Below are 24,623 nucleotides of genomic sequence, written 5' to 3'. Positions count from 1 at the left end.
ACATTTTCTAACTTCTCCTCTTAATTCTCTACTTACCAGTAAATAAAATAAATGTGAAAACAACATGTGCCCCAAGGGCAAGTATCCTGTGTGTAAGATAATAAAAACTCACTTTACTTTACTTCAATGTGGAAGATCAGGACTGATCAACCTAACATAATTAAACATATTAGGATGAAGCAGGGGATAATTCTTTTCTTGTTTCTGCCATGGGTAGGACACTAAGTATATCTTTGTCATGGAGGAACTCTTTTCTCAATCCAAGACTGGTACCATAATAAAGATATAGTCAGTCAAAGAAAAAATCTTCTAGAATATGTCTTTTTAGCTATGCAATTAACGACAGAACATTTTTCACACTTTAGATATCTATTTCAAAAGAATTGCAATTAAGCAAAAAGACAAATCTGAGTTTTGATAATGTCTGAAAAGAAGCCAAACTGACCCACGATCAGAGTATTATCTACTGACAAGTTTTAACTCTGATCATGAAACTCAAGATGTTCATCTACTGAGACAAAGGTAGCCACATTTAATGATTTAAAAAATACTATTTTCTGCTATCCTTGTATTACTTTAGCCATAGTTCTAATTCAAAAGATAATTAAATTGAAACTTAATTTTCCATAAATCAGAAGAACTATAGTAAAAAAGGATTATTGATACCAAATAGAAAAAGGGGATTATATATTCTTATATAGCTTCTCATTTAATTCTTCAGCAAGTATTTTATGAGTGGATATAATATACTAGTTACCTTGTAAGATGCTAAAGAATAAAAGAGCTCACTGTTTCAGGTACAAATGACACCTAAAGGAATATAATAATTTTCCCCACTGGCTTAAGAAGGAATATGGAGAAAACTGAATCTTGAAGGACAGAGAGAATTTTGTTTCCAATTATCAAAGAGTTAGTCTGAGAGTACTAAGAACAATCAAAACATCTTTATAAGAATATAAAATTGTGTTTGAAAGGATCCAAGCTAAAAAGGCAGTGAAGATATATGTATGTGGCCAAGATCCATTAGAAAAAGGAATCTCAGAATTACAAGTAAGGCTGGCACTTTAAGGTACTTTTCTCCTAGGTTTACTCACATATTGAAGATAACACAAAGATATAATGAGTCTGAACTAAGCCTTCATCAAATTCCTGGGCTTAGGGGAAAAAACAAGTGTTTGGGGCTACAAATAAAGGGACCCTTAATAAAAGCCCTAGCCTTTGAGTTTAGATTAGAAAGTACTGCACACTTAAGTGATGAACAGGCAAAAAATCCAAAAGGAATAATACTGAAACATTGAAAAGACAAGTCATTTTTGAATTATCTTAATTGCTGACTAAGTTTAAAGTGACAGACAATCTTACTCAAGTAACCTCAACACTTTTCTATAAAAAGATAACTTCATTTTAGTCCTCAAATTTCATCTATAATTATCACAACAATGTTAGCCAATCAAAACTGATCAGGCACTCCATAAGACAAAATTCTGTGAGAAAAAAATCCCACAGAAAAGGAAACCACCTAATGGGGTTATCCGCACATGTTTTAAAATCACTGTGCTTTATATACTCAAAAAAGTAAAGTCAAGATTATGAATTTCAGGTTTGGGAATATAGTTTAGTTGTTAGAGTGCTGCCTTGCATGCACAAGGCTCTGAGTTCAAACCCCAGCACCACAAAAGAGGAAAAAAAAAAGATTATGAATTTTGTCAAAGGATTAGAAACTATAAAACCAAGAAATAGTTGAGTGTGGTGACCTACCTACAATCGAAGATACTCAGGAGGCAGAGGCAGAATGATGAGATTAAAGATAGCTTGGAAAGCAGTAAGACACTAGTCCCTTATGAGAAAGAGCAAGGAGTCTGGGGAGGTAGCTCAATAGTAGAGCACATGGCTCAAGGTCCTGGGTTTAAGCTGTAGTACTGAAATAGGACTGGGGTTGTGGCTCAGTGGTGAAGCACATGCCCCACATGTGTGGGGCACTGGGATCAGTCCTCAACACCACATAAAATAAATAAAATATTGTGTCGGGCTGGGGATGTGGCTCAAGCAATAGTGCGCTCGCCTGGCATGTATGCAGCCCGGGTTCAATCCTCAGGACCACATACAAACAAAGATGTTGTGTCCGCTAAAAACTAAAAAATAAATATTAAAATTCTCTCTTTCTCTCTCTCTTAAAAAAATTCTATAAAAAATAAAATAAAATATTATGTCCATCTACAACTAAAATAATATTTTAAACCCTGAACTTTTTAAAATCCTAAACTCAATGAATGATTTTAGCAGCAGATTTGGGAAGTAAAATAAATCCTAGCGCTTTTAAGACAGGTCAGAAGAAAATATCCAGAAGAAGTAAATCCAGAATGTAGGAGGCAGGGGAAATCAAATTCTAATATGCATTATTATAATCGAGAGAATGAGGTAAAATCAACATTTAAAAAAAGACTCAAGAAATATTTAATGGTCCCAAACAACATAACTGGAAGAGGAAAAAGTGGGTGGGGTGGGGAAAACTACACCTAGGCACTTCCCAATAAAACTGTTAAAAAACCAGAGAAATGACTACAGGAACTAGGGGAGGGATAAGACCAAACAACAATGATAATGGACTCCTTAAAGAAAAAATTTAGAACAGATGGTAATTAATTGGATATTTTTAAATTGCTAAAACTAAGTAACAGTCAAAATTCAGTAGCCAAAAGAGAGATCCTTTAAAAATGGAAACTGGTTTTAACTCTAATCATGAAGTTCATGTCAACCTAATACAGATTATAAAGGTAGCAATATTTAGTGGATAAAATACTATTCTGTTTATCCTTGTACTACTTTGATACACTAATCAAATCTATCATTAAATGACAATGTTCAAATAGAATGAAAATAATTTCAAATATGAAACCAACAGTGTAGAATGCAGAACTACAGAAACTTTAAATATGTGTATAAATTGAATGAATGTCTTATGGAGTTCACAGTATATGAAGTACTAACATACAATGCCACAACAGTTATCTGATTCGGGAGCTACTTAAAGCCCATAAAAAAAAATAATAAACCTATTAATCTATGTCAGGTTTTTATTAAATCCAGAATATATACCATGGCCTTTAAATTATGAGAAGATGAATAAAATTATAATTATATAATTACAATTATATAATTATAATTCCATTATAATTTATGATTACATCAAGCTTATACAGGGGATGAGGAAAATAATTAAAAATATTTAAACTATTAAAAAGATACAAGGAAGAAAAAAAGAACAGGTCATCAAATAGAAAGCAAATTCTTCATAAACCACAGGCACATATTGACATGGACAGACATATTTTAGAAAGTCCACTCAAGCAGCTATAGAGAAAATTACTAAGAATTTGAAATAAATTATATAAAAATATAAATAATGGAGAATGAAGACAGATGACCTAGGTTAGAAACAGAAAAGATGACACAGGCATGAACTAACATAGTACCTGGGGATGAGTAAAAAGAGTACAAACCACAGATGATGACTGAATGAATTTTGGAGGAGTTGAGAAAAATAGTGCTATAATTTAACTGCATTACAAAGAAAATTAATTGCCATTTAGGTCATTCATATTACTAGTAGGGACAGAGAAAACAAGTGTTCTCAAATAAAAAGTGATAAAATGAGAAATGTTTCTTTGAAACAGGCCAGGCATTTAGAACTGGCCTGAACAAAAATTTGAGATTCTAAAAAGGTCGCTTGGAGATCACAGAATTTTAGAAAAGTTAATGGAAAGGTTTTAATATTTAATGCATTAATTAGGCAACAGAAGTCAAAATACCTAAAAATAGTTAGGTCTATAAGAAGGTCTGTCTTTGCTTTAACAAGATATATATATATGCCGAAGAGTAAAATCAGGTGCAAACAAACAAAATCTGACACAAAAAACCTATTTTTAGAGAATTCAAGTATTTTTGTGGATTAAAAACTTCAAATGAACTTTCAAAAAATAACTAGCTCCACACTGAGAAGATTAATATATAAATATATACTACAAACAAGTACTTCTGTAATCATAACTCCTAAGGTCCTTGCCACAGTTCAATTTTTAGTGTGAACATCTGAGATATTCAAGTCCAAAACTTGTACCATCAATAAGTAAATATTATTCCTTTTTGAAGTTTTTATTCTACTAAAACATGTCATTCCAAATCACTCAGTATTTTTAAAGGTCCAGAGTTAGAGATAAAAGTTCAAAACATTAGAATTACATAACTGATCACAATGAAAGGTAATTAAAATAAATAGTGGGATCATAGAAAGGGCCTAGATCTTTTGAGAGGTATTTCCACATCAGTGACTGTTAATACCAGTTTACCACTTCCTGCCTTCATATGAATTTGACAATTGATTACGATGTCCTCACAGCCTTAGTTTATGGTTCCAACTACCTCAGGACTCTTAAGACTGATGATGGAAAGAAAAATGCAACTTATAGGAAACAAAACACAAAGGAGAAAAGACAAATCTCTACTTATTACAACTAGAAAAAATTGTAAATAATCTTAAGAAAAGATAAAATTATCTGTTAGTTCACACAGTGATAACAATAACAAACAATGAAAATCTTACTTTTGGAGTGCCATCTCATTTTGCTGGTAGAGTTCATTTAAAATCTCCACTTTCTGCCTAAGAGTTTTGCATTCCTCTTCCAGTTCAGCTTTAGAAGACCGTAGTGAATTGCAGTCACTTTCTAATTTCTTTATTTGGTCTGTAAAGGATAAAACAGCTTATCTCTATATGTGTACAAGGACTTAAGAACTTGTTTGAGGGAGTAGTGCCAAGAAAAGTAAGAAGCATGAAAGCAAGAAGCCATTCTTTATCTTTCCAATAAAATTTTAAGTCTTTTCAACATGGCAATTTCTTCTCAAGAAGAACCCACCTTCTAGATTACATATTGTGGACATCAAGGTGCTTTGCTTAAGTTGTAAAAGTTTTAGATCCTCTTCAACTACTGATATTGTAGTTTGTGTCTAAAAATTGCAGAAAAGAGAGGTATTCTTAAAAGTGAGGCACAGGAAGAATTCACAGGCACTATGGGACTCTTACAAAGAACTATACCCGAGAGACATCCATCATCTGCTTAATTTGATCTTTGATCTTCTCGTTCCGATCACCTAAAAAACAAAAGACTTTTAGCTTTTCCTTTCCTTACTTTTAACTCTATATTCTCCTAACTTCCCCAAACTAAAAAATGATTGTGTTCAAACACCGGAAGAAAAAAAAATCAATTAAATAATTAAACTGATTAGACTAATGACTTTTAAGAGAATTGCAAGCTTAGATTTAAAAAAAAAAAAGAAAGAGGTGAATTTCAGACTGGGGTTGTGGCTCAGTGGTAGAGTGCTCACCTAGCATGTGTGAGGCACTGAGTTTGATCCTCAGCATAAAAATAAATAAAAGTACTGTGTCTGTTTTTTTAAAAAAAAAGGTGAATTTCTAGTTTGCACAACTAAAATGTTATCTATGTTATTCTTGTAAGATAAAAGCTTTTCTTCTCTCTCAGATCTATCTTCACCTGGGCAAGTAAGTGTCTTGTTTAGAAAGATTCAATCCTCTATTTTCTCCCTGAATCTACTACCAGGTGTGGTTTGAAATACTTGCTATGTAAGCAATATCCAACTTGGGAGAAAACATCTGGAAATATTTTCCTCATCAGTAAACACTGTTACACTCCCTCTCTAGCTTTCTGATAGTCTCTAGCCTCTGTTCTCACAGCCTTAGTTTATGGTTCCAACTACCTCCGGACTCTTAAGACTGACTGTGGACTTAAAACCACAGAGTCATAGAGATGATGAGTATCAAAATCAAGTATCATCTGCATAAGTTAAGAAATAAATTTCTCTTACTGTACAATGTTCAATACTTAGAGGTTTAGGATGTGACTATTGTAGCTGCAGTGTACTTACTAGTTTTCAATGGGATAGAAAAAGTCAAGTGTTCTTCACATGCCTATTGCTACATTATACCCCAGCAACCCACCTCTGACAATGCAACAGACATATCTATAGATCCAGTGATATGTGTCTACAACCCTGAAGCTTAAGAAGAAATTCAGCCAGCTGAAAAGTGGCATCTGTATACTTAATTAAAGACAGGAAAGCAAAAAAGGATTCAACCTCCCTGAGACTGATCTTACCTGCTAACTCTCCATTGGCTAATTCATCTGACTCATCTCGACTTTGATCCTCAGATTCAGATTCACATTGTAACCGATTCAACTGTGTGATGTAATTAGTTAGAGCCTAGAAAAGAAGCAAAAGGTTGGAAGACTCTCAATTTTAATTCAAAGATTTCAGGAGAATTCATGAGATGAAACATGTATTTGGAGTATAAACTTACATTAATAGTATCATCTTTAAGACTAAGCGTTACTTGTAAATCTTTCTGTGACTTCTCAAATGATTTCATTTGTTCACTGAGCTCAGCGTGTGATGTACTCCAGTCTTTCACTTCCTGCTGCAACTGAAAAGTCAAAACAAATGAATTCCTATGGGTTAGGGAGGGGTTTCTGCACTGGATACATCAGGACTACAAGACTTAGACAAAGAAATACAGAGCCATACTCCTCGGTGGCCTCCCTCAATCGAGGAGGTTGAGACCTTGGTTAAGGAAGAGGGCAGGGTGGCCTCAACTCTCACAGCTGCAGTAAGAACATCAGAGCTATCAGGAAGTTGACCCTGTTTATTGCATTCCCCAGAAAATTGCTGCCAATTCAAATAATTTACCTCCAGCAGGAATGGCTGGGCACATATGACTGTCTCCTAAATTTAGATTCCTTATCATGTAATCTTCCCTTGGCCGGTGAATCAGTAACTACTCAAAAGAGGATCATAAAATACTTAATTTTCTGGTTTAAAAAGTTTCTTTGAGGCTATGCAAGTTAATAACTGATTGACATTTGATAAGAAAAGCAATAATCCAAAAATCCAAAACAGATGGAGACCATATATATGCACTCAATTTGGGGAGCATTGTTTAAACTTTGCATATCTAGAAAAGGTCCTACATGAATATTCCTTACCTCAGAAACAGATCCAAAAAAGATACAAGATAATGATATTCACTTCTCTAGTTTACATTATGTATGACATCAAATTTTATTTACCTGCTCTTTCTTCTTCTTAAGCATGGTATTTTCTTTCTGAAGCTGACAGCATTCCAACTTCACCTTCTCTTCACGAAGCTTAGCTTCATTAAGGACAATGTGAAGCTAATGCAAAACACTACAGTTAGTGAATTAATTCCAAAGAAAAAACAAAGTTATACTTTCCCAAACCACACATCATACAGTTCTCATTTTTTGCACATTTTAGCACACCTCAAATTTTTGGTCTGCAACAAAACTAAGATATAGTATTAATATCCGTTAGCAAGAGTTGGCAGCTTTACCTCTGAAAGTTCAGAAGTATTCACTGAAATGACATCTTTAAGCTTCTCTATAGTTTTCTTATTTTCCATTATCTGCCAGGTGAAAACAGAACACAAAATATGCATTAGGATTTCAGTAGAAATACTGATATATATATGTGTGTGTGTGTACACACACATATATATACTAAAAAGATAAACACAACAAAATTTTTGTCAAGCCATCCCATTACATTTCAGGTAAATGCAGGGGATCCAGCTTTGGACTAAGCAAAAAATCAAGAACTGAAAGAGATGAGGGAAAATGAAGTCATAAATATTTCATGGCATCCACAACCTTACTGTTTATGAGATAACCAGAAAAAAAAGGTCAAAGTATAGAAAATCATAATGCAATAAGTAAATAAAATGTTTTAAAGCATAGAAAATTAACTAATTAATTACTGTTTCAAGTAAACCAGTTCAAATTAGTAATTTTTTTCTAGTGATAGAGAAAAAAATTTCCCAAGATCATTTTTAAAATTTTCTTATCTGAAGTAAAAAATGATAAAATTTAAGGAAGAATAGACTAATCTCACATACAGAAGAAATCCAAAAAATTTATAAATATACCCGCTCCTTAAGGAAGTGGATATAACTCTGCAATCTTTGTTTGCAATGCCTGGGATTGAATCCTGGGCCTCATGTATGCTAGGCAAGTGCTCTACCATGAGCTGCATCCTGAGCTTGTAACTCTTCATACTTTAACTGTGGGCTGTGCATGGTAACTTCCAAAGAATACAATATGAAAAGGATTGGAAAGAATTTTTACAGTGGAGAAATCTGATAAATACTACCTCAGCTAGGTGATCAAGCTTACTTGGGGGTAGGATATTTTAGAACACACTCTCTACTATCTTTTGCAACTTTTATGTAATTATAGAAACTTATAAAAATTGAAAATGAAACATGAATTGAAAATGAAATAAATTTTTTTAAGTACAGAAAATTGATTAATTCATTACTCTTTCAAGTAAAAAGTAAACAAATACTGTTCAACTGGACAATAGTTTTTTAGTTGTTCTGCATGTTTCCAAGGGCAGAGCAAAGCAATATGAAAATTATCCAAGGTTGAGAATAAAAATATTTCCTAGGCCCATAAAAATAATTTGTTGTATCAGTACTTAAAAGTTCCACAAAATGGGCAGAAGTGGGTTCAACTTCCTTGGCTCCTAATCTTACTTTAGTTAACAGCTAGACTAAGTTTAACTTAACCAATTTTACAAAATATTCCAAAAGCCAAATTGCAGTAACACTTAGCAGCAAAACTCTTACCAAGTCCTGATTCTTAGCTTTCTGTTCTTTCTCAGATTCTAACATAACATGAAGACTTTTAGCTCTCTCATCCAGAAGTTCATTAGCTTTTTCAAGAAGCTTCATTTTATCCTGGAAAAAATAGGTGTCAAGATTACTCACTCATTACATTTACTTTTGAGTTTAGAATGTAATTCCCCCCCAAAAAAGGATTTTTACCTTGTAATTAGTTGTTTCATCAGAAAGAATCATTTTTTGTTTCATGGTTTCTTGAACCTGTTTCTTTGATTCCTTCACCTATGCAAATAAAGCATTCAGAATTAAGATACACAAATTATAGTGCTACTATACAAGTTACTTCCAGACAAGTGACCCTTTCCAGAAGAAAGCAGTACTTAATACATGACTGCTTAGAATTTGGATGATTTGTAGGAAATAATGAAAAAAATTTTAAAATACGATTTTTAAATTAAAACAGGTAGAAATGATTCAAGCTAGAACCAAGGGAGAAAGAAACAAAAAAATAATTATACCTTCTGTTCATAATTTGACAATTTCTGCATTAGTTGTTCATTTTCTTTTATGAAATTGTTCACCTTTTTGGAAATTTGCTGTTCATTGACTAAAAGGGGGAAATATACAAGATTATTACAATCACTAAATGAAATTCAATTATTCAATCTACTAAAAGCAAAGACATGTTATATGGTACTATGAGGAAATACTTCTTAGCATAGCTATTATGCTTTTAAAAAGAAATCTATGCTTATTAGCAATAAGAGTATAAAAATTATTAAAATTTAAGAAAAATATAAGAACAATGATATTTTGCTGGGCGCAATGGTACACACCTGTAATCCCAGTGGCTCAGGAGGCTGAGCTAGAAGGATCCCAAGTTCAAAGCCAGCCTCAGCAAGAGCGAGACACTAAGCAACTAAGTGAGACTTGGTCTCTAAATATAGGAGGTTGGGGGATGTGGCTCAGTAGCATGCCCCAAAGTTCAATCCCAGGTACCCCTCCCATCCAAAATGATATTTCAATTTAAGCTTATTTCACAGATGGGAAATACAGTAAAGTGTTGTAGCTTGATATTCCTCCCTTCTCAAAACACTTTCTTTTCAGAAAATGGAATCATTTAATTCTTTGCAAAGAAAAACAGAAATGAAAACATACTGATTCACATTACCATTCTTTAAATTATCTACTCAATTACTTTATGCATGATTAAATCATTAGCATAGAAATACTCTTCAAATGTAATACATCTGCATTATATCAATATTCAAAGTCAATCTGCCCCAAATTAAAACTTATCATCTCCCTATCCACAATTTGTTCCTCCTCTTTATCTCCTATCTCAGAGTTGGAACCATCATCATCTACTCTATTATCCATGCTAGCAACCTAGGAACAGTAAAATTTTCAGGAGGTAAAAAAGATAATAGACATTAAAAGTCACTGTATCTACTTCTAACATACATAAAACACACATCAAACACCAATACAAAGGGTTATTACAAGTTTAAGAGACCTAAAAATTTACCTTGATATACTCTATCTTTTACCTAGAAGAGAGAAAAAAGATTAAATTTGATATCAAACATCTGCTCAATAGAAACAGCATTCCTAAAACAACAATCAGAATCATAACCAAGTGAGAATTTAATAACATTCTGGTTCAGGATAATAATTTATAGGATTAAAAATAAGTAAAGGTTAACAAGCCTTTTAAATTTAATTGGTAGTGATATTTCATAAATAGCCTCTGACATAAAAACACTAAGATATGCACCTTATTTCACAGTAAATATGTGTGTGTGTATGTGTGTGTGTGTGTGTGTGTGTGTGTGTGTGTGTACTCAAAATCATTTACTTGACAATTCTAAATAACCAGGATAAAGTCTAGAAACAATGACTATTCAAAAGGAATCTGAGGAAACAATATTAAAGGCATAATCTTTGTACTAAGATATGCCACTTTCACTCACCAGAAAACATCTTAGAACTCCAATTTAAATTTGGCTATTGGCTGAATTTAGAAACTAAGAGGCTACATCATCTTATTTCTGCAAACCACTAAATGTATAGCAAGAATTCTGAAAGGGAAGACTGCTAGAAGAAAATGCACAAGCAACAAGAGAAATGACAATTAACATATTCTGGAAAGGACAAAAACAATCATTTCCAAAAGACCGCAATAAACTACCTGATAATAAAACGTAAGCAGAAATTTTTTTAAAACATCACTAAATTTCTTTATAACTTAGCATATTACTTGTCCTTTCAAATGTTATAAATGGTGATGGGATACTCAGATGTGTCCATGGATCATCCATGGGATCTTCGTAATAGGAAATTGCATTCAGAAAACTCCAACACAGAAAGAAATGAACATTTCTTTAATGTCATAGCCTTGCTAACCTTTTACTCAAAATGACAACAGAGGAAAATGGGAAGTAGCATAAAAGCAGTCATCTAAGGTAAGGACTAAAGTTCCAAAGTCAAATGCTGAAACTGAGGAGCAACAAGCTAGGAACCAGATCCCACATAACCTAGTGAAAAGAGAAACAGGTACCAGGGTTTTTGAAATGAAAGAAACAAGAGAGAGAAATATAAAATGTTGTCATGTTTTTCCCTTCTCTTTATCCTTCTATTTCCTTTTTCCTTTTAGCTGAGAAAAAGTTCAATGAGATTAGAAAATTCCTCACAGGAATCCAGGCAAACGATTCTTCTATTTAAGAAGGGAATACTTTCTAGGAGATTTTACACTCAATTGTACAAGGAGAGGAAACTTATCTTAACAATGATATGTCTGATATAATTAAGAAATCAGAAAAAGAACAATCAGATTTGAAAAGATTTGTATCCAATGCTTTTGACCTCTTTAACTGTTAGGCTTTTCATATGCAAAGTCCATTTACCTAAAATAATTTTCTTCCAATTATGTTAAATAACTATGAAACAGAATGACCTACAGTACAAACATAAGTATGTATAAGCACATATATATATATATATATATATATATATATATATATATATATATATATATATATACACACACACACACACACACACTTATACATATATGTACACATATACACAGAGATAGACTAATTCTGCTCAGGAAAAAAAAAGACTTAATGAACAAAACATTTAATGGATTTTTGGACAACACATAATCTATACTTCCAAATAAAAAGGTATTTTCTGAACATATGATCAAATCATAAAATCTGGGAAAAATTTATATAAAAGACTGGAAAAATTATCTCATCTCCTTTTTCTCATTTTACTGTATTTCTTTGCAGCATTTCCCCCTGTTTATATGTGTTTATATTAACATACAGTTCATCAACATTTAAATCTTAGTTTCTGCTTTTTTTTTCCACTTCACATTTAATTGTGAGCATTTTCTGTACCTCAAAGCTTTGAAATAAATACATCTGCCTACTATTCCATTAATTGAACATACAATAACCCCTAAATGAATTATGTTGTGCTAAGTCTTCAATCTAATACACTGTTCCATTGAAAAACATTACCAAAATCTTCAAAGCATAGTTATTTCTTTAAGATAGATTACTAGACATATATGCTACATAAAAGGATATTTATCTAACCTATCCCATCTTTTATCCCACTTTTAAGACTTCTGATACATATGAAACTACTGGTCAGGATGGCTGTAAGAATTACCAGTTCTACCAACTGCACCCACACTAAATTATTTTATAAGGTTAGTTTGACTTAAACCACTAATTTGTGTTTTAGCAACTGAAAAAGAAAAAAAAAGGGGGGGGGCAGTGACTATATAAAATAATCCTTGTGCTTATGTGCTGAGGTATAAGTAAGTTAATTTACTCACAACAAGAACAGTTCTCCAAAAGAAAATGACAAAGGATACAATCCCAAAGAAAACAGTGAAAACTACAGGCTTCCATGGTAGTCCATAAAAATCAGGCCCAGGTTGAGTATCATCAGGCAATGTAGTAAACAGCTGAAACAGACAAATTAGAAGAAATGGGAAACCTTAAATTTATAACAAAACAGTCACAAAGAATCATGGCAATTCTAAACCAACCTCCTCATCAGAAATCAACCTCCTCAATATTTTCCAATAGCTTCTTCAAGAGAGAGGATACTGGCAGTCTCACATTTTTTGTTGGCTTGCAGTGTTTTCAAGTATAATGAATCTAAATACTTTTTTAAAAAATATTTATTTATGTATCTTTAGTTTTAGGGTGGACACATTGTTTTGTTTTTATATGGTGCAGAGGATCCAACCCAGTGCCTCATGTATGCTAGGCAAGCGCTCTACCACTGAACCACAACCCCAGCCCGAATCTAAATACTTTAAATTGAGCATACATTTCCAGTTTGTAACAGGCCCTATATCATCACATTGTCTAACACCTGGCTAGAATCCCTCTGGATCATTCTTTTCTCTTAGATAACCTGGTTTTTATAATTTAAAAAATTCATTTAAGACAAAAACTTAAATATATGAAAGAACTAATTAATTTTATGGCAACAAATAAAAACAATGATGATATAAGATTTTAAATCTTACTTCCATTCCACTCTTATATAAACAGATAAGTGACATGTAATTTCAGACAACTCTTGAAAACTGGCTTAAACTTCTCTGAATTTAACATCCTTCTATAAAATTCAAAGCCTAATTTTAAATGGTTGCTCAAAGGCAGTGCAGTAAACACCTGCCTACTCTTCCCTGTTTTCACCGCCCTCTACACGTAATAGGAGATAACTGTCATTTGGGCCCAATTCCCCAGCAGTCTCCGTAGGGAAAACACCTGTAGTAACCTTAGCTGTTTGGATTGTTGGCTGCATTTCGGAACATACCATGAGGTTGTCACCTCTATTCCGTCAAAAAAAAAAAAAAGTGCAAGTGGGGAAAGCTCAAGTACACTCTCACCGGCCTCGCTTAACAATACACTCAAGTCCTGCCTGCCTTGGGCCCGACACACTCCATTTCTCCGTTGCCACGACAGTCAGTGCACCCACTCCGCCAGAACTCAGCCACCCGCCTGCCAGAGCTGGGGTCCCTCCCTGGGAATGGGACCGTCACCTCCAGTAGCTTGGCAATGAGGGCTGCGTAGAGCACCGACAGGGGTCCTAGGAGCTCCGGGTCCCCCGGGAAAGCAGTGACAGAAGGCACAGTGGCAGGTACTGAGTCCATGGTGTAGGGACAGCTGAGCGGAAGCAACGCTTCCATGCAGAACAGCACAGGACCCTCTTTCACTGTTTCCTACTTCGGTAGGACCCAGCGCAGGGGGCGGGTACTGGGAGTGAACTTTGCCTTCCTCCACTGCAGGCGCTTTCCGCCCAACGCAAGTAAAACGCGTCATCAGAGGAAGCCCCTGGGCCCACAGCAGTGAGAGGACAGAGGATGCAGAGGGGCGGGCAGGGAGCGGAAAGAACCAACTGCGGAGCCCAGCGGGGGACAGCGCAAGGAGAGCCCAGCAGAAGAGTCCAAATGAAAGGACTCCAGAAGGAAAGAGGCTCACCTGTCCCCAGAACTGGGAGAGGACCAGCGATTTAGAAGGCCCTGGAGGAAGCCAGGGAACTAGCAAAAGGGGATTATAGGCAGAGACTAGGAAAAAGGAGAAAGTCAGGCCTCCCAGCTCCTCCCAGAGCAAAACCCTTTTGTCAACGTGTTGAGACACCAGGTACCTACCTGCCCCAAAAGTGCAGACAGAAGAGGAGAAGCTTCTCCTGCTCCCTTATAAAGGACTACTGCTTGGACTGGGCTTTCCTTCCCTGCTCAATCCAGTCCTGTTACTTTCTCCAATTGTGGATGACACTCTTTTTAAAAAGCCTTACCCTAAGGAATCATGTCATTATCACCCCACTCCGGTGGCTTCATTTCTGGATGCCACATTTTAAGGTTGCATGACTTGTGGAAAAGAACAGAATCATGAATAGCCCCCGAAAAGCACGTGCTAAAAATTGAAGAAACTGGGGACGTTTAACTTGGGGAGGGAATGAACATATGTGGATCTTTAAAAATCTGTCATCAAGTTGATTATAGTCAATTCAAAAGAACAAGAATAAGCAGGAAAGCACTGAAAAAGAAGAGCAATGAAGGGTACAGGGAGGGCAGACTATATAATTAATTCATGTACCCTCGTCCAAGCCCAAGAATACATAGAGATTGTGGGACAGAATAGAGAATCCAGAAACAGAACCAACTGGACACTTGGGGTATAATAAAAGTTAGTTTGGGAAAAATAGACTTTCTAATAAGTAGCGTTACCACATGGAAAATTATAAAATTGGATTTTTCTCTACTTATTCAAAAGATAAACTACAAATGGATAAGAAACATGAATATAAAAATAGAAAATAAACAAGTGCTAGAAAATATTGGGTGAAATTTTCTATGTATTATGAGTGGGCAAAACCTGCCTCATTGAAAAAATCTTTCCTGGCTGTATCTAAACCTGCTACACACACACACACACACACACACACAGTTTGACAATGACAACCTGAGAAAAAATATTTGCAACCTATTATTGTCCAAAGAATCATGTTCCTGAAATATAAAGAACATTATAAATAAAATGGCCAGCAAACCTATACAAAAATGGGCTGAAGAAATAAACAGATCTCAGGAAAAGAAATGCAAATAGCTATAACATATGGAAACATGCTCTGCTTAGCTCATAATGAACAAAATACAAATTAAACCACACCAAGATACCATTTCTCACTTGCATTGGCAAGATCCAAACGTTTGACCACATACTCAGTAGGTGAGAGAATGTGGGGGAATACAAATTCTCAGATAAGTATACAAAATGATACAACCCTTATGAATGAGATTTGGCAACATCTCCCAAAACTGCTTATATATTTACCTATTAACTCAACAATCGCACTTTTTTTTTTTTAACTTTTTCAGTGCTGGGGAAGGGTATCTAGGGCAAGTGCTCTACTGATGAGCTATAGTCCCCCAGCCCTAACTTCTAAAGATACTGGGAATACAACAACAAATGTTTAAAACTTGTATTTACAAAACTATGTTATTCAAGCATTAATTATAATAATACAAGATGGTCACAAAAGGCTGAAACAACCGTCATCAATGAAAGTTGTTGAATAAACCAAAGAAAGAAAATAATTTTAAATACTGCTAAGAGCTGGTTTCCAGAATATATATTTTTAAAATGAAGTAGAGAAAAATATTTGTAGAATACTAATTGTATCTTAGAAAGTGAAAAAAGATGAGTATATTATTTCTTATAGCTTTGAGGTAAAATTGACATGCAATAAATTACATGTATTTAAAGTGTGCAATTTGATAAATTTTAACATGAAATTATGAAATCACCATTATAATCAAGATAATATACACATCCTTTACTTCCAAAAATATTCTCATTCTCTAGGTAATTCTGCCCTTTGTCACCCTTCCTTCTTGCCCCCCACTTTCCCATTCCTCCAGCAAAATGTCTATCTTAATAGATTGCTTTGTATTCCTCAAGTTTTATGTGTATGGGATAATGTATTTTCTATGGCTTCTCTTATTCAGCATAATTTGAGATTCATCTACATCAGTTTATCTATCATCTATTTTTATTGCTGAGTAGCATTTCATTATATATACATACCACAATTTGTCTATCATCTATTGATAGACATTTGGATTTTTTTCCAGTTTGGGGCTTTTACAAATATAAAATTCCTCCTATTGCTATATAACTTATCTTTTCTTTGGAAAAGAATGGTTGGATATGACTGGTATATGTTTACCTTTTTAAGAAGGTGATTCTACCACTTTATATCCCCACCAGCTGTGTACCCATCCAGTTCCTCCATCTCCAACCACTCAGCACAATTGTCTTTAATATTAGATATTTAATAAGTATGTAGTGGTAACTCTTATGCTTCAAAATTGCATTTCCCTGATAATTATGTCAAGCATTTTTAATGTCTTTATTTACTATCTGTTTATCTTCTTTGATGAAGTGTTATTTTACAGGACTATATTTTTTCTAATGAGTTCTAAGAGTTCTTCATATATTCTTGATGCAAGTCTTGATAAATGCTTTACAGTAATTTCCTCCCAGCTTGTGTTTTGTCTATTTCATTCACTTCAAAGTGTATTTTGAATTACAGAGGTTTTAGTTTGATGAATCCCACATTGTCAAATCCTTTTTAATGCTTTTGTTGTCAAATTTAAGAAATCTTTGCCAAACCTAAGTTCAACAAAAATTTTTCTCTTATTTTTTTCCTAGAGGTTTTGTAGTTTTGAGTTTAATATTTAAGTCTGTGAGTTAATTCAGGTGTCTAATGCAAGGCATGGATCAATATTTTGCATATAAATATGCAGTAATTTCAGTACCATTTGCTGAAAAACTTCCCATTCTCTACTTGTCTTTCCATCTTTGTCAATGACTGTTGCCATATATATTGTGTATCTATCTCTGAATTCTTGGCTCTGTTCCAATGTTTTGTCTGCAATCCTGATTACTGTAGCTTTAGAATATTTTTTTTCTTTTTTTCCTCTTCGTATGGTACTAGGGATTGAACACAGGACCTTGCATATGCTAGGCAAGTGCTCTACCACTGAGCTACATCCCCAGGCCTAGATTAAGTCTTGAAGCCACGTATTCTAGGTCTGTTGCAATCAGCTTGTCATTTTCTACAAAACTCTGCAGGAATTTTGATTGGAATAATGTTGACTCTGGTGATTAAACTGGGATGAATGGACACCTTAGTCTTCTGACTCATAAATTAGGTATATCTCTCCATTTAGGTTCTCTTTAATTTTTATCAGCAATATTTTATAGTTTTTAATATATACATTTTAGTTTTTGCCACGTTTATGTTTAAATACTTCATATTTTTATTCTATTGTACATGGAAATCTTTAAAATTTCAATTTCTAATTATTCATTGTTAATATATAGAAAATATAATTGCTTTTAGGTGTAAATTTTATCTGTCAACCTTACAATAGCTTTTTTCTAGATCATACCAGATTGTATCTATATATATTCATGTTATCTGAAAATAAAGAGAATTTTATTTCTTTCTTTCCAATCTGAGTGCATTTTATTTCTTTTTCTTGCCTTAGTATACTAGCTATTTCCTTACTGCACCCCAGTACAATGCTAAATAGATGTAATGAGAGTGGACATCTCTGTTTGGTTTCTGATCTTGGGGAAAAGTATTCAATTATCAACCATTAAGTATGAGGTTAGCTGCATTTTTTCAGAGGATATTTTAAGCTCCCTTCTATTCCTAGTTTGTTATTTGTTTTTCTACATCAATAATAAATGCTGAGGGGCTGGGGTTGATACTCAGTGGTAGAGCACTTGCCTAGCATGTGTGAGGCAATGGGTTCGATTCTCAGCACCACATATAAATAAGTGAATAAAATAAAAGTCAATCAAAATCTAAAAAAAATTTTTAAATAATAATCAGGGCTGATTTTTTTTTACATGTCGATGGGATTTATTGTCACCTACTTGTACATGCACACAAAATAACAATATAATTTGGCCAATATTACTCCCCAACATTTCCCCCCTCTGCTATATTTTTTAAATGCTTGTTTTGTAACTCTTGAGCTAAACAAGAGTATGGGATATGTGTATGGAATAATGTATTTTCTATGGCTTCTCTTATTCAGCTTTTAGGTACATCAATGTGGTAAATTTCATTGATTTTCAAATGTTAAATAAATTTTGGATTCTTGACATAAATCCCCATCATCAGTCTAGTTTTTGTCTATGATGTATTTTCCTTTTACATATTGTTGTATTCGACTTAAATTTTTGTTTAGAATTTCTGTACAGATTCATTGGAGATCTCTTGAGAGGTATGTGATTTTCTTTTCTTGTTATATCTTTGTCTTGGTTTGGTGTAGTGATAACACTGGCTTCATAGGAGAAATATTTCCTTGCTTTAATATTCTACAAGGGTTTAGTATTACTAATACTATTAGGAATTAGTATCATTTCTTCCTTACAGGAATTGGATCACCAATAAAGCTATCTGGGTCTTATATTTTTTTCTTTGTAGAAAGGTTTTTACCTATACCTTCAATTTCTTTAATAGTCAACAAGGTTTATGAAGTTGTCTGTTTTTCTTGAGTGAACTTTTGCAATTTGTGGCTTAAATAGAATTTCTTCATTTCATCTAAATTGTCAAGTTAATTAACATAAACTGTTCATAATATCCCCATTATCAGTCTAGTATCTGTGAAATATGTAGTTATATCCCTTCTCTGATTGCGGATATTGGTAATCTGTGTCTCCTCTTTTATTTCCCTCACTAGATGTTGATCAATTTTATTCATCTTAAAGAACTAGCTTTGGGTTTCATTGATTTTCTCTTATTTTCCTTTTTTAAAATTTTACTGACTTATAGTCTTTATTATATCTTTTTTTCTTGCTTACTTGGAGATTAACTTATTTTTCCTTTTCTAGTTTCTCATAGTAGGAACTAAAGTCAATGACTGGAGACTTCTTTTTTAATAAAGCTATCTTGGGCCTGGTAGTGCTATAAATTTTCCAATAACGCTTTAGTGACATTGCACAAATGGATATGTTGTTTTCAGTTTTATTGAACTCAAAATATGAATTTCTTCTTTGATTTATTTGACTCAAAAATTATTTAGCAGTGGGGGCTAAGGTTGTAGCTCAGTGGTAAAGTGCTTGCCTCACATGTGTGAGGCACTGGGTTCGATCCCCAGCACCACATAAAAATAAATGTACTGTGTTGTTCATTTATATATATATATATATATATATATATATATATATATATATATATATATATATATATATTAGCAGTCTGGCACTAAAGTTTTCAAATATTTGAGAAATTTCCAGATTTTTCCATTATTGATTTCTCATTTTATTGTGTCCAGAGAACAAGCTTTGCCTGACTTTGAATACTTTTATATTTACTGATAATTTTTTTAAGATCCAGAATACAGTTTATCTTGGTAAATGTTCCATGTGCACTAAGCTCCTTGGGAGTTTTCTATAAACGTCAATTAATTTCAAATGGATGGATTGATTATGCCATTCACACTTTCTACAATCTTACTTTTATTTTTCATTTTCTGCCAATTGCTGAGGAGAGGATATTAAAATCTCTAAATGTAATCTATAGGATTCATCATTTTCCTCATAATTCTATCAATTTTTATACTTCATGTATTTTGAAGGTCTAATATTAAAAGTACAAGCATTTAAGTTTATTATATAATCTTGACTGATTCCTTTATCATTAGGAAATAACTTTCTTGAGTCCCGATGATATATTTTGCCCCACAACCTCTTTTGGTTTAATGTAGCTACTCCAGATTTCCTTTCACTAGTGTTTAACATGAGATACCTTTTTCAATCATTCTAATTTTGACTTCTTTGTGTCTATTTACAGTGTTACTCCCTTAGACATCTATTTGGGTCTTGCTTCTTTAGGCAATATGACAATCTCTGTTTTTAACTGATGTATTTAGATACTTTCCACTTAATAGGATTACTGCTGTGCATAGGTGTAAGCTTAATATAATCTTCTATTTGTTCCTTCTGTTCTTTGTTCTTTTTCTTTTCTTTCTGTCTTCTTTTGCAGAAATACCACTATCGGTATTTTTAGTGATTCCTCTATTGGCTTATTAAGCTATAACTCTGTTTTCTAATCTTAGTGCTTCAGGGTTTAGAATGTACATCTTTAATTTGTCACAATATACCTTCAGATGATACTGTATTACTTCACATATTCAATAAGAACGTTACAATAATTACTACCCTTCTGAGATTTATACTGTTGTCATGTATTTTACTTTACATGTTTTCTAAATCCCATACTACACTGATGTTTGTCTTTAAACAGTCAATGACTTTTTAAAATGTTCAAATAAGAAAAATTATTTTAAATATTTATGCACACAGTCACCATTTTCAGTGTTCTTTACTCCTTTATTCCATTATTTCCATCTGCTGTCTTGGTGCAAGTGTAGGGTGAATTCTTTCAGCTTGTATGTCAGTACAAGTCTTCATTTTAGAAAGATATTTCACTGGGCATGATATTATCGGCCAACATTATTACTCTTCAAATATATTAAAGGTATCACTCCACTATATTCTCTTATGCCTAATTTCTGACAAGAAATCTGATGTCATCCTTAGTTCTTCTCTACATAAATGTTTTCTCTAACTGCTAAGATTGCTCTTTATCACTGGTTTTGAGCAATTTATTTATGATATAATATACCTTGATATAGCTTTATTCATGCTTTTTGTACTCTAGTTCCTTTTAATATCTTGGATCTGCAGATGTACAGTTTTCACAAATTTTTGAAAATTTTTGGCCATCATTTCTTAAAATATTTTTCTGAATACCTCTCAACGCTCAACTTGAAACTGTCCCACAGCTCACTGATGCTCTGGTTCACTTTTCTTTAACAGAAGAAATTTTCCCTGTGTTTCATTTGGGGTACTTCTCCTGTTATGTCCTCAAGTTCACTAACAATTTCATCACAAATGCTTATTCTGACATTAATCCCATCCACTGTGTTTATCATATATTTTCAACTCTAGAAGTCTGATTTTCTTAAAATGTATCTTCTATATCTCTTTTTACCTTTTTAACACACGAAATATAGTAGTAATAACTTTTTAAAAAATGCCATTACCTCATTCTAACATCTCCGGCAGTTCTCGGTTGGCTTTGATTGGATGATTCTTCTCCTCATCATTGTGGATTGTATTTTTCTTGCTTCTTTGCATGCCTGGTAAGCTTTGATTAGATGCCATACATTACGAATTACTATTCTTAATATTTTGTATACAATTAAATTACTGGAAACAATTTGATTCTCTTGGGTCTGAATATTTGCTAGGTATTACATAAATTGTAATAGTCAGTCCGAGGTAACGCCCTTCTGATTATTCTACCCAACTTCCTTAGATAGTTTTTTCCAGGTGCTATTCTGGTCCCTGTGTTAGGACCTGTTCCTTCTAATCACTTAAGATTGTTTCTCTGACTTGCTAAGCAGTTTCATCACACTTATGTGCAGATCAATACCCTGCTGAACACTCAGAGAGCCTTTCACAGATTTCCAGAATTGTCTCTCAATGTAGCAACCTTCTTTTGGTACTCCACCCTGTGAATTCTAGTCACTTCGGTTTTCCTGGAATCTCAGCACCATCTCTCAATTCATGGTATCCTCTGGTTCTGCCTGACTTCCCCTTCTTTGTCATGGCTTGGGAATCTCTTAACATAGTAAAAGCTGGGACAACTAAAGAGCTCACAGCATTTGTTCCTTATGTTTCCAGAATCATTCTTTGTTGCTTGATCTTCAATGTTGCTGGATCTTCAAATTTTATCTGTTTGTGGGTTTTTTTTTCATATTTATTTTAGTTGTTTCAGTTGGGAAGGTGAAGCCAGTACCTATATAAAGCTATCATAGCTAGATGTAAAAATCATTTGCTTTTCTTTTTCTTTTTATGGTGCTGGGGATTGAACACATGGCCTCATGTATGGTAGGCAAGTGCTCTACCACTGAGCTACATATCCCTTTTCTCATTTGCTTATTTTTTTAATAACAGAATACATAATGAAATAAATTTTAAAAGTTAACTATAAAAGAGAGTAACATCAGGGTAGACAGAACTGGGACAAAAGCTAGAATTCTTTCAAAATCAGGCAGGAGAATCACAAGTTCAAAGCTAGCCTCAGCAACTTAGCAAGTCCCTACGCAATTTAGTGAGAACTATCTCTAAATAAAAAATAAAGAGGCTAGGTATGTGGCTCAGTGGATAGGAGCCCTGGGTTCAATCACCAGTACTAGAAAACAGAAACAACTTATTTTTACAAATTAACTTTGGCTCTTCTAAATATTTAAATAATTGTAAAATAAACAAAAAAATCTTTATAAAGTAATACCTAAATATTGAAAGCAAAAATGAAACAACCTGTGACATCAAGTTGGTGACAAACCACAGAAATGAATTAGTTCAAACATACCTTAGTGGGATATAGCTTAAAGACAAGAGAATTTCATTTCAGGAATACATTCCTGAAAGTATTTTAAATAACATAAATATAGTCTTGTGTTGCTTAATGATGGGAATAAATTCTGAGAAACACATCTTAGGCAATTTCAGCATGTAAACATCATTGAGCATACTTATACAAACCTAGAAAATATAGCCATTTCCACACGTAGGTATTCATATATGGTATATCATCGCTTTGGGGATAAAAACCTATAAGATATTATTATACTGAATTCTGTAGACAATTGTAACATTGTAAATGTTTATATATCTAAACATATCAAAACACAAAAAAGATATTAAAAATACTAGGTGACAAGAATTTTTTAGCTCCATTATTATGCACTAATGACCAAAATGTCATTAAGTGGCACAAGACTGTAAACAATTATACTGATGTCATTGAAAACTGGAACTCCAACATCAGAGAAAGAAAACACAAATCTAAGATAGATGAAGTGAAGTAAAATCTCTCCTGAATTTTCATGGGAATTATCTAAATGACATGATGAAAAATCCCCACATATTTCTGAGCTTTGTTCACTAAAAAGGCCTACAAATGACAGTCAATTTGAGCAATAAGCAATCCTAGTACTTGGAATGTAGCCTCTAAATATCATTTCCTATTGAAAGGAACCAAAGTTCTTTTAGAGAAATAGTTCCTTCAAGGTCTGGACAGGGAATGTTTAAGATGAACTTGGAATATCTCATAGTTCAAAAGCAAGGGAAATAGGTAACAATGACCACTAGGTGGTGGCAAAGGGTCCCAGGAGCCAAGATAAAGAGGCTTCTACAAGGCAAAAGGGGGAGAAATTGAGCATCAGGTAAGAACAATTACTATTCCTAACTGGATTAAACACACCAAATATTTTTAAATGCATGACGTCATATTGACTCTTAAATAAAAGTTAAAAAGATTTCAAAAGCCCCTTTGGGTATCATTTGATAATGCTAGAATACCACCTTACTATTCTGAAAAGTAATGAAGAAAAGGAATCAAATGTTTATCTCCTGCCTTAACTATACAAACCAAATATCTGTGTAAAGAATAATCAATCATAGCCAGGCGTCGTGGCACACACTTGTAATCCCAGTAGTTCGGGAGGCTGAGGAGGGAAGATAGCAAGTTCAAAGTCAGCCTCAGCAAAAGCGAATTGCTAAGCAACTCAGTGAGACCCTGTATATAAATAAAATAGAAAATAAGGCTGGGGATATGGCTCACTAGCCAAGTGCCCCTGAGTTTAATCCCCAGTACAAAAAAAAAAAAAGAAAGAAAGAAAGAATAATCAATCATAAATTTTTATTTGTATAGGCATCCCAGCCTTTAAATGAAGAAAGAAAAATCCCAGCAACTCAGACCATTGCTATTTTGCAACCTGTAATATATTAGAAAATCTCACCAAGGTCACTGTTGACTAGTAGTCAACATCAAAGGAGAGGACATGCAGATGTCAATGCAATATTTTATTAAGTTTTCATAAGAAACAGAATTGTTTAGACCTGACTACCAATTTCCAAGAAATATAAAGCAACAGAGAAAGGCTGAGGTTGTTAGCTCAGCACTTGCCTAGAATGCATGGAGCCCGAGGTTCAATCCCCAACACCACCAAACAAACAAACAAAAAAAAAGGCAATAGAGAAAACAGGTTAAATTGTTGTACCAGGGGGATGTCATTTATTCACCAAAGCTACAATATATCCTAGAAGTCCCACAAACATATTTTTTTCAATTATCGCAAAAAGTTACAACAAAAGGATAAATCAATAGAGAGTAACTTATATGAGACTTGTTCTCCCACTGAAAGCAACCAGAAAGTTGGAATATATATATATATATATATTTTTTTTTGGTATCAGGGATTAAACTCAGAAGCACTTGATCA

The 24,623-nt window shown here is 33.6% G+C and overlaps 1 protein-coding gene and 1 long non-coding RNA gene across 9 annotated transcripts in view; one reads left to right on the top strand and one right to left on the bottom strand.

Moving 5' to 3' along the window:
- Nucleotides 1-24,623, top strand: part of LOC144374443 (uncharacterized) — a 65,610-nt gene that overhangs the window by 11,917 nt on the left and 29,070 nt on the right. The gene's annotated exons all lie outside the window — the stretch shown is intronic.
- The window catches only part of LOC144374442 (transport and Golgi organization protein 1 homolog), a 35,291-nt gene that overhangs the window by 6,222 nt on the left and 4,446 nt on the right, over nucleotides 1-24,623 (bottom strand). Inside the window, exons 1-13 of one of the 5 annotated variants that reach the window (XM_078037278.1) lie at nucleotides 13,785-14,007; nucleotides 12,561-12,692; nucleotides 10,236-10,257; nucleotides 9,226-9,314; nucleotides 8,912-8,989; nucleotides 8,714-8,824; nucleotides 7,421-7,492; nucleotides 7,137-7,241; nucleotides 6,371-6,493; nucleotides 6,168-6,273; nucleotides 5,090-5,145; nucleotides 4,911-5,001; nucleotides 4,601-4,739 (exon numbers count right to left, since the gene is read on the bottom strand). In XM_078037278.1, the coding sequence (XP_077893404.1) occupies nucleotides 4,601-4,739; nucleotides 4,911-5,001; nucleotides 5,090-5,145; nucleotides 6,168-6,273; nucleotides 6,371-6,493; nucleotides 7,137-7,241; nucleotides 7,421-7,492; nucleotides 8,714-8,824; nucleotides 8,912-8,989; nucleotides 9,226-9,314; nucleotides 10,236-10,257; nucleotides 12,561-12,692; nucleotides 13,785-13,931 (1,271 nt within the window). In that variant the 5' untranslated portion in view covers nucleotides 13,932-14,007. Of the gene's footprint in view, nucleotides 1-4,600; nucleotides 4,740-4,910; nucleotides 5,002-5,089; nucleotides 5,146-6,167; nucleotides 6,274-6,370; nucleotides 6,494-7,136; nucleotides 7,242-7,420; nucleotides 7,493-8,713; nucleotides 8,825-8,911; nucleotides 8,990-9,225; nucleotides 9,315-10,235; nucleotides 10,258-12,560; nucleotides 12,693-13,784; nucleotides 14,008-24,623 lie in introns of those variants that run through there. The other 4 variants (XM_078037279.1, XM_078037276.1, XM_078037281.1 and 1 more) reach the window with 4 other exon arrangements.

Source organism: Ictidomys tridecemlineatus, unplaced genomic scaffold (assembly GCF_052094955.1).
Source record: "Ictidomys tridecemlineatus isolate mIctTri1 unplaced genomic scaffold, mIctTri1.hap1 Scaffold_70, whole genome shotgun sequence".
NCBI classification, from domain to species: domain Eukaryota; kingdom Metazoa; phylum Chordata; class Mammalia; order Rodentia; family Sciuridae; genus Ictidomys; species Ictidomys tridecemlineatus.
This window is presented reverse-complemented; position numbering and strand designations above follow the sequence as displayed.